Source organism: Aphelocoma coerulescens, chromosome 2 (assembly GCF_041296385.1).
Source record: "Aphelocoma coerulescens isolate FSJ_1873_10779 chromosome 2, UR_Acoe_1.0, whole genome shotgun sequence".
Classification (NCBI taxonomy): domain Eukaryota; kingdom Metazoa; phylum Chordata; class Aves; order Passeriformes; family Corvidae; genus Aphelocoma; species Aphelocoma coerulescens.
The window spans coordinates 29,502,686-29,512,901 of record NC_091015.1 but is presented as its reverse complement, the minus strand read 5'-3'; the positions used below and the strand labels follow the sequence as shown (position 1 = coordinate 29,512,901).

Sequence of the window (10,216 nt, the reverse complement as noted above, 5' to 3'; positions counted from 1 at the left end):
CCCAGCCAGCACCAATAGAACAGGACACTGGCAGGAAGAAAACTTAAGTCCTTCCTTTGCTATGTAGGTCTTTTGTCAGGTAGGTCTACAAAATTGCAATTTTGCTTCTTTACAGCTGGTTTAAGAAGACTAATGCTTTAAAGAAGGGCAAGCTACCAGCTATGTATTGGTGCTTTATTTTGTTCTCAGATAGGCAGAATGGCTGTGGGAGCCCACATGACAACCCCTAGCATCACCCTGCTGTGAAGCCAGGCTGTGTATTTCCCTCCAGTTTATTCACACAGCTCTGCAGTCTCATCCCACTCCTAAAAATAATCACAGCCTGCAGAGCAGCATGAGGGGCAGGCCTTCACATACCTATGTCAGTCAGAATTAAAAAAAAAAAGAAAAAAAAGCTTTCCTCATCCCCCAGACTAAACAAACAGCTCCCTACACATCCCTTCCAGCAGCAACAAGGGTTGTTTTGGCTTGGGGACACAAATCTATCAAAGCGGGCTGTAAACTGTGACCCTCTCAAAGATGAGTCAGTAAAGTGAAAACACTGATCCTAAAAGCACTGATTCATGCCTAGATTTCTCTCTCAGAAGTTAGGCAGCATTATGAGCACACGTTTTCCAGCCTTCATGCACTGCAATCTGACAGCTGACTCACGACTGCATGTTAGGACTAGTGACCTATATGTAGTGGATGCAGATTGCCTATGTTTTCCACACTCTGCCTTACCAAGTCCTTTGTAGCATCAATTTGTAGTATCTAAATCCTCCCTCCATGTCGAGAATGACACTCACCTTTCAACAAGTTTCAGCCAGACACTAATTAACACTCTGCTATTAGTAAACAAATGATCCAAGATACAGATAACGTCGCCCACCAAGAAGACAAAACTGCCTTCAGTCAGACCTGCTGAGGTCCAGAAGGGCTTAGCTAGCCCCCACCTGACTGCTTTCAGCTCCTTGCTGGTCTCTGACTGAAAAGTCCTGGGTAATGAACTCCTGCAGGACCAGAGTGCTGCATGAAAGGGTACAGGAGAACCCAAGTCAGGCTGGGAAGCATGGGCTGGCTGTGGGTATTGCTTTCCACACAAAGGATCAATCATATCTTACTAAAACATGAAAATTCGAAAAGCAGGATGTTTCACTTTTGTTTTTTCAAATATAAATGCACATTTAGTGCAATGCAACTTAAAAGTGATGTTAGAACCTGAAGCCTCATCATCCCACAGTATTTTTCCTAGTTGACAGTCCTAAGCTAACACACTCACAGCTAGAAAAGAGAGACCACATCCTGAAGGCTGGTTAACTGTAAACGACTGCATGTGCATAAACAGCTGAGGCAATGTCATGCCAACTTTTGTAAGCTAAACCAAATGATAAGGTGACAAGACCTTGTAGTTGGTTCAATAGCTCCAATTCGGATGCAATTCCTTACCTCCTTAAAGAAGCAGCTTAAGACAGTCACCCGAAATCTTGAAGAACAGAGCGTTCACACGTAGCCCTTTTGGCAAAAAGTATTTTCAATTTTAAGATTTGTAACTCCAGTATTGTAACAAAACAACACTTGCTTATTCAGCTACTCAAAAGATTTTCTTACACAAGTATTTAGGCCTGAACAATTAATCATATGGAAGAAAGTGATCCCAGGCTGGCAGGACTGTGCCAGCAGAAACTCAATCAGTTCAGATACTGAATGCTCTCCTTCAACTGTTGTTTTGTTCATAGCTGGAAGACTTCATCATAGTAATACAAAACACAGTTTCAGAGGTACAGCTACATTTGTATACTGTACTCTCAGAACTGTCACTGTAAAATCCCAGCAAAACAGTTCTAGTATAGATAAAAGCATAGCTTGAAAGTAAAACTCATCCCTTAGAGTCTTCTACTTCCAAGTCGGTATTAACACAGGAAGAACCAGGACATTTTGGAAACAGTACTCTCTACCTTCTCTCACTTTTTCCTCCAGAGTGCTAGAGCACAGATCTGTCAAGTCTTTGTAATTAAAATCATTCAGTGCTGTTTTTATGCATGGAAGAGTTTAGGGAGACTGCCACCAGATAAAACACGAGCATGTTTAATACGCAAAACAAAACACAGTTCTTTTTTTTTTCAAGCAGTCTGCCTTTTCACCTATTCCCAATAGAAGCCTAATGAGTACTGAAAATAAAGCAATTACTATTTGGTATCACTTTGTTTACTGGGTACAAGGAGCCAGCCTGCCATCTCACCTTCCTTAGCCTAGGAGTACAGTGCATCCAATAAGAAGGAAAATATTAGCAAGATTATACCAGTTATACACCACATTCATAGGACTCAGCGTCACTAACACAGCTTTTTCCTCAGGACTAAGAGTAACCTAACATTTTGATGTACCATCAGTTACATAAACAGAAATCAAAATATCAGTGTTTTGAGAGAGAAGATTGGGTATTCTTGTTCAAACTCAGCCATTTTCATTTGCAGGCTAAACAAAGTTTTTCTTGTCTATGCTTGTGTCCTGAAACTAACTAGAAGCTTCCCATATCGACACATTCTACTCATTGCTGTAACATCCCAGAAGAAAATTCACCCAAGGCTTAACTGCAGATGAATCCCTCAGACAGCTTCAGATACATGAGCCTAAAGACACTAAACCACGTACCACCTGAGAGTACATGTGATATATGCCCAACATTGCCTATTAAGTGTTGCACATAACACAAAATAGGTTCAGTTATATACAAGATTTTTCAAATTATGCAGGAGCCATCACTTTGGAAAAGAGTCACTGCAGCTGGTATTTCCTCCGTGAATATAGAGACGTACCATTGATCTAAAGTTTTCAATGAGACACCTCCAACTTCTAACACCGTGACATTTATAAGCCTCACCACATTTTAAGACTTTGGTTATTCAACAGAAATACTGATTCAGTAGAAATAACAGTAGAACTATGTGCACAGAGGTTGGTAAGAATGTACCACTGCAGTACAAGAAGTCAGACGCCTCTCTGCAGGCTTGTTTGAATTGTTTATTGAGGTTTAAGAAGTCATCCACATTTCTATAAATATAGACATTACTTGAGTAAGTGACTTACAATGTCACCAGTGCAGGTACATATATAACCAACATACAAAAGCTCCACTGGAAGCTACTTCAGTTTATTCAAAAAGGACCAAGATGTCATAAAAAAAACAAACAGCTGTCACTTTCAGTTATTGAAGACACTAAAGTGCATTTTTGGTTACCTCCTGGTCAAACAGCTGCTGGTTAAAAAGTTTGATTTTTTTTTTTTTAAACATAGCTAAATTACATCGATTGACATTCAGGTTTGTAGCTGTCATCCTCCTGATACATGGCAGCAGGTAAGAAAAATGTATTTCTTTGCTGGTTGAGAGGAGGAAATTGATTTTTCTATTTTTTTACTTTTTTTTTAATCTGGTATTTCCAACAAAAGTTTAAAGATAATCTAACATTCTGGTTAATTTCTACAGCACCACTAAAGTTAGTTTTAAAAATCCAGGCTCTGCTTTAGCCCTTTTAATTGCTAACCAAGTATCTAGAGAGTCACTTGAAGCTCTGTACCAGTAAGAAAAACTACCCTCCCTTTTCTGTCAAGCACTATCCTGCCCAGTTAACACTGTTTGCACACTCTGTAAACAAGAACAGCTTAAAGCGTAATTAAAGCAGAACACAGGCCCATCTTGAAAATCTTCTTCCCCCTTTCCCTCCCCCCACCCCCGCACCCGGTAGTGTCTAATGTTTGAGTGTATAAAGCATTATTACATTCCTAACCACAAAATACTGTAAGAGTCACAACAAAAAAAGCATACGTTGAAAGTGACATAGCAATACCACTTTAATAAAATGGGGTATTTTGGGGAGATACAAGATGTGCTCTGCTAATTTTAACTCCATCTTTACTTCATTATAAGTATGTTATATTGCCAGGAAAGTCACCAATAGGGCAAAGAATGCTGCACTGGTTAGAACCACAGCAGCCATAGTTGTTCTTTATAGCTCCTTTACTGAAATTTATTGACTTTTGATACTAGGAGGACATAATACTCACCATTCAGAAATTAATTACTAATTTTGAGTAACAGTTTAAACCTGATTAGCACTGTATAATGATGAATGGCTACTTCTAAAAAATAAAAACCTTACATACCAAAAAACATGCTATATGTTGGGAAACCACTTTTTCATGCTCCATCGTGTTGTTTACAGTTTTTACTTGTCAAAGTCTTTCTTTTACCAGTTGAAGAATCCACAGCACTTAAAGTTTCAAGTATATGAACTGAACATGATTCAATTTCAAAAAGTGCCAAATTAAAAAAACCCTACACATGTAGCCAAGCTTTCATAGAAATCCTCAAACAAGGTAAAAAAACCAGCCTCAACGAAATTATGGGTTACTAGCTTCATCCATGTTTTTAAAGCTGTATAATGTTCACCTAAGCACTCCACTTACGAGCAGTAGAAGTTTAAAAACACAGAACACCTCCAACGCAAATTGCTTGCAGAGGGCACTCTCAAACATATGAGTACAACACTAAGCAGAAAACCCTCATTTTATTTGGCTATTTAGACATCCATGTCACATATACCCACCCATCCATTTCCTGATAGCATTACATCATCTATTAGGGCATCTGAAATAATACAGAGCCAAAAAAACTCAGAAGAGACTAGTTAAAAAAAAAAAAAATCCACAACTGCACAGCCTTCCTCCACACAGCAAGGTTGTGCAACTGATTGTTTAACGTAATTAAGCTTAACGGCATCCAAACAGGCAGGCCTGGGTTTGGAAGCTGTCTTGCGTCAAATTTTGACCATATAACTACTTTAAAATAGAAAGGTCAAAAAAACTCATCTTTTCTTTTTCTGCTGCCTCAACATTTTCCTTCGCTTAATTATCATATCATGTAGTTTCTCCAGTCCCTCTTTAAGTCCATCTCCAATGATTGCACAGGTAGGCTGCAAATGCCAGGGTGTTGAAGAACTCAGCTCACTCATTGCTAACATTTTCTCGATTTCAGAAAGGGAGAGAGAGTTCCTCAGGTCCTGCTTGTTAGCAATGATAAGGACAGGCACTCCTTGATTCTCAGATATCCTAGTAATCTTATGAAGTTCTGTTTTGGCCTCCTCCATCCTCTCAACGTCGACGGAGTCCACCACAAACACGATGCCATCGGTGCACCTTGTGTACGACTTCCACAGCGGCCTCAGCTTCTCCTGGCCGCCCACATCCCAGAAGTGGAAAGTGACCGTCTTCGAGTTGCCCAGCGTCACTTTGATTTTCTCCGTATTAAATCCTTTAGTGGGGACAGTGTTGACGAACTCATTGAACTGCAGTCTGTAGAGCACCGTCGTCTTCCCAGCGCAGTCCAGCCCTAGGATGACGATGTGAAAGCTCTGGAAGGAAGGCAGGCTGGAGAGGATCGGCGTCTGGTCCGAGAGTCCATTCCCCATTGCCAGAAGGGAAGGTGACAGCAGGCTGCCACGAGCAGAGGCGGCTCCCGCGGCTGCGCTCCGATCCTGCCAACGACACAAGCGACGTAAGATCCCGCTCCGCCAGCACCGGGGCTGCGCGGCCGCAACGCGCCGGCCACGGCGCCGCCGCCCCGACTGCGGGGGCGGCCGCGGGCAGCGCGACGCGGAACGCCACGAGTCCCCCGCCCCGCCCGGCCCGGCGGCTGCGGCCGCTCCCGGCACTGCGGCTCGCCCGGCACCTGCGCCCCCGCCACCCCTCGCCGCGCCCCGCGCCTACCGCTGGTCCCTCAGCGCGGGGAGGCGCGCGCTGCCCGCGACCCCATGCCCACGCGCCGCCGCTGCTCCCGCTGCTGCCGCTCCCGCTGCTGCCGCTCCCGATCCCGCAGCTACTGCCGCTCCCGATCCCGCAGCTACTGCCGCCCCCGCTGCTGCCGCCGCCCGCACGCCTCTCCCCTGCATCTGGTGGTGGGAGCGCCTCCCAGCGCGCGCCTAGCCCCGCGCGCCCCTCCCCGCGGCCTCCCATTGGCCCCACCGCGCGCGGGGGGCGGGGAGCAAGGCGCGCTCCGCCTCGCCCATTGGCCGCTGGCGCCGGCCACTCATGGAGAACCCGAGTCGTACCGTCCGCAGCCGAGCGCTTCGGGCCGAGCCTCGCCCACGCCCTGCCTTGAACGGCCCCCGCTCCTCCTCTACCCCCCGTGAGGCGGAGCCCCTGCCTCACGCGGGGTGCCCGGGGAAAGCCAGCGCGGCCGCGCCCTCCGCCCACGGCAGCCCCTCCCGCCCCGCGGCGGGCGGCAGCGCCCCTCCGGCGGACCGGCGCCTCGCCCCTTCTCCGGGAGAGCGCGCGCTCATTGGGCGCGAGTGCTGCCACTCCACCGCGCCCGCGGCCGCCCTGGGACGCGCTGGGTTGGCTGCGCGGTGCCCCGCCCCTTCCCCGGGAAGGCGTGCGCTCATTGGGTGGGGGTGCTGTCACTCCATCTCGCCCCCCGCCGCCCTGGCGTTGGCGCTGCGGTGCCCCGCCCCTTCTCCGGGAGAGCGTGCGCTCATTGGGCGCGGCTGGTGTCACTCAGCACGCCCCCTGCCGGCCCGGGCGGCCGCCGGGCGGTGCCTCCCCGCGCACCTGCGCCGCTACCGGGGGCGCGCGGCCCGGCTGGGGCGGGAGCGGCGCTGTGCGCGCGCCGGCCTGCGCCGCTGAGGGCCCCGGCAGCGCCCTCAGCGCGGGCGGCCTCGCAGGTGCTGCTTAAATAAAAGTGTCCCAGGCCCGGCTCTGTGCTGTCATCGTACGTGCTGTATGTGCCTTTGGCCTGTCCCCGGGAAACCGGAGACACAGACCGGGAGGGGCCGAGTGTAACGTAGTGGATGACACCGTCCTGATGGACGCCTGGCGCACAGGGATGGCAGCAGTGCTCGGGTCTGAGTGAACACACAGTGATACCTGGCTTAGTTACAGGAAAGGTTTCCCACAGCACAGGGAATATGTTAAGTAATTCTGCATTTTCATATCTCAGACTGATTTGAGCAGTTAAGTGTTTCCCAGAACTAATTACGAGTGTCTGATAACACATTTACTACATTTACTGTTCCCAGAGCATACAGGTGTTAGAGGAGGCCTGGAGGAGTATTTTATCTCCACTCTTCTTGCTGTCTCACCGTGGTTCTGTTCTTCCCACTGCTCTTTTCACTTCCCACCTTTGCCACTGCCGTTTGCACAGCTGTGGCAATGCAGATGGTTACTTCTGCGTGTGTAAAATAGCACACAGAAGGATCAGAGCAGAGCATATTACAAAAGTACACTTCATCTATAACCCTTAGATAAAAATTTAACAAACCAATCTTTATGATAAAAGCATATGTTTAACTGTTAGCTAAAGCTGTTGTGCTGCTCTAGTCTACCAGTCCAAGTGTATGTTTCTCTACTCGCTATCGCAATCATAGAGCCATAGAATGGTTTGTGCTGGAACAGACTTTAAAGATCATCTAGTTCCAACCCCACTGCAATGGGCAGGGACACATTTCATTAGACCAGATGGCTCAAAGCTCTATCCAGCCTGGCCTTGAACACTTCCAGGGATGAGGCATCCACAGCTTCTCTGGACAACCACCCAAATCTTTGACCAGCTGGGTTTCAGTAAAAGACATGAAGCAGCATTTTCAATATTAGTCTTGCCTTTTTTTCTAGAGGACTTTAAGATTTCTTGATGTGGCTGATGAAAAGTGTTAAATTATAAGAATATTCAGACAATCATATTTACTTTTTTTTCCTTTTAAAGTATTGTACTCCATATTTTAAATCACAGAGAATTTTGTATAAAAGAGATGTAATTTAGTAATAATGGGACATATAATAGCAACAAAAATTCTACCGTGTGCTGTAGGCAATGTTTCCTGTTATTAAAGTGTTAAGATACCTGTTCTAGTCCTACTAAAAATAGCAAAATTCTAATTTGCTTACATCTGAGATTAATATTTCACTGCTTTTATCTTTGTTAGTTCTTGACATCCTGATCTTGCAGCTGATTCTCTTTGGAGGAAGTGGCCTGTTTGTATAGAAAGATGATTTTACATCTATGGAAAGGAGGGGTAAGTTACTACCCCCCTAAGGCCAACTGGTAAGCTTTTGATTTGGCAGTATTTTACACTACTTTTGCATAGCATAAAGAACTGCACAGCATACAGTGTAATAGAAAAACATTTATAATGACAGTAAAAGTGGGCCTTAATTATTTCATGGATGGTTTTCAGTAATTTAAAATTGGAGGAAACCAGCTAGAAATACCTTGTTAAGGAATATTAGTGCAGATAATAGATTTATTCATAAAGCTTGACAAGCTGAAATAAATCAAATTGACCTTTATCTCCACCTACAAAATTAACTATCCCCTGTTTTAAGTGGAGAAATAAGCCAATTAGATATTACAGTCTTCTAAACCTTCATGTCTGATTGCCAAGATCCGTTCAAACTTTAACACAGCTTCCTAATAATACATTTTACAATTAATTCCATGAGGATGGATATTGGCTAGCTCCTACCCTCATTGAAGGTATTTTGTTTTTAAATATAAAATGTATAAGACTTGTTTTTAATCTCTTGTTCTGCTGAAAAGCAGTCAGTACATAATACTGTGTTGAAAAGGGAGGGATATGGAACTGATGGTTTTTTTGAGGTATAGCATATCCAGCACAGTAGGTGGAGAAGGAATCTCATAGATTACGCGTTTCTTTGGAAAAAGAGTTTTATGACATCAGGGAGGTCATTTTAAGATTAGACAGAAATTAACATCTTCAACAACATGAGCATACCTGTATTTGTAAATATATACATGAAAATAATCCATGCTCTCCAGACAATGCTTGGACACTCCCTACAGTTAATTTCTCGCATTTACCTGTTGTAACTTGCTATGAAGTGAATTATGATCTCTCTGGGGCTGAGACTATTTTTTACTGCAAGTCTTCTTTGCACCTTGATCTTAATTAATGCCTGTAGGCACTTCTGCAAAACAGCTATTAAATAACAATCCAAGTGGATCAACTCCTCCCATACACTTCCATGCTACTTTAGAAGTCAAACGTGCAGACTGGGCAGGTATTATGGAGTAATGGTATCTAAATTAGTGGGAGTGTAGTAGAGTTGACACATTCAACCTCTGATAATTGAAGGTAAGGTTAAAGCAAGGCTTTGATTATCCTGTAGAAGCCTTGAATGAAGGAGGTGTACAGAAAGAAGTGTACTTACTTTCTTTTCAAGTGTGTAGCTAAATGGGGGGAGTGGGCTGTTCTTAGATGACAGCTAAAAATAACTGCGAGATGCATGTAAGAAGAAACAATGGAAAACGGCTTGAGCCATGTGCAGAATTTTTAATGCAAAATAAGGAGGTGCCTAACTTCTGTGTTGGGGTAATTTCACATTCTGATACTTTTCTCATTTCCTATCTAATGTCTACAGATCCGAGCTCTTTCTGGCTCAGCATTCCTTAGCTCATGAAAACAACTGCAACTTCAGATTCTCTGGACTAAAAACCTTCTCCCCTTTCCTGGATACCAGCTTGCCAGTGTAAATCGTAATATATTATTTTCTACACAGGTTTCGTACATATATGCTGTAAATATTTTCCGCACAGAAGAGAGCCTGGGACAAATCTTTTTGTTTCAAGAAAAATAAGTAGTACCTGCATAACATGCAGCTTTTTCACTATGGTAAAGTAGTTTGGTTTTTGTTTTGTTTTGGTTTTTTTTTTTAATTCCTTAATGGTACAGGGGTAATTTTGGTTCAGGGCAAGTTTGAGAGGGTCATGCTTCCAATGCTGCAGTTATTACTGCCTTTGTGAAACTTAGATAGTCCTTATTAGGGATATGGACCTTGAAATTGGTTGAAGTGTTGCCACGAAAGAATTGGCATACAGTGGAAAGATAAGATTCTTGGAAATTTTAATATTATTATTCAGCATAGACTTAGATTACCTTTTAATACATATCACCTCCTTCACTGCAGGAGCTGTCTCACAGTGCCCAGGTATCAAAAATGCAAAGGATCATCAAACATCTACTTGCAAGGCTGCATGTATTCTTCACAATAGATTGTCTTTCATCTGGAAATAACAATTCATGGAAATTAAAAGCTAGCAGTTCATGAGAGGTTCACTGTAGCAGGATATTAAATCAGAGCCTTCATTTGTACTGGTCATTTTAAAGTTAAATTCCACTCAAGTAGATATGACTGTTGTTATACAGCCACATCTAGTGATGCAGCA

General features: G+C 44.3%; 1 protein-coding gene across 1 annotated transcript; it reads right to left on the bottom strand.

Annotated features, from left to right (window-relative positions):
• Window positions 1-2,983: 2,983 nt before the first annotated feature.
• LOC138106392 (ADP-ribosylation factor-like protein 4A) lies at window positions 2,984-6,006 on the bottom strand. The gene is made up of 2 exons (XM_069006925.1): window positions 5,746-6,006; window positions 2,984-5,513 (listed from the first exon to the last, which is right to left on the bottom strand). The coding sequence occupies exons 1-2, from the start codon at window positions 5,989-5,991 to the stop codon at window positions 4,845-4,847; spliced, it is 915 nt and encodes a 304-aa protein (XP_068863026.1). The 5' UTR covers window positions 5,992-6,006; the 3' UTR covers window positions 2,984-4,844.
• Window positions 6,007-10,216: the final 4,210 nt, after the last annotated feature.

Excerpts from the sequence above, each read along its gene's own strand:
- LOC138106392 (XM_069006925.1), bottom strand. The coding sequence starts at position 5,991 with ATGGGAGGCCGCGGGGAGGGGCGCGCGGGGCTAGGCGCGCGCTGGGAG. Across the intron at positions 5,514-5,745 it reads CCCGCGCTGAGGGACCAGCG|GATCGGAGCGCAGCCGCGGG; the intron begins GTAGGCGCGGGG and ends TGTCGTTGGCAG.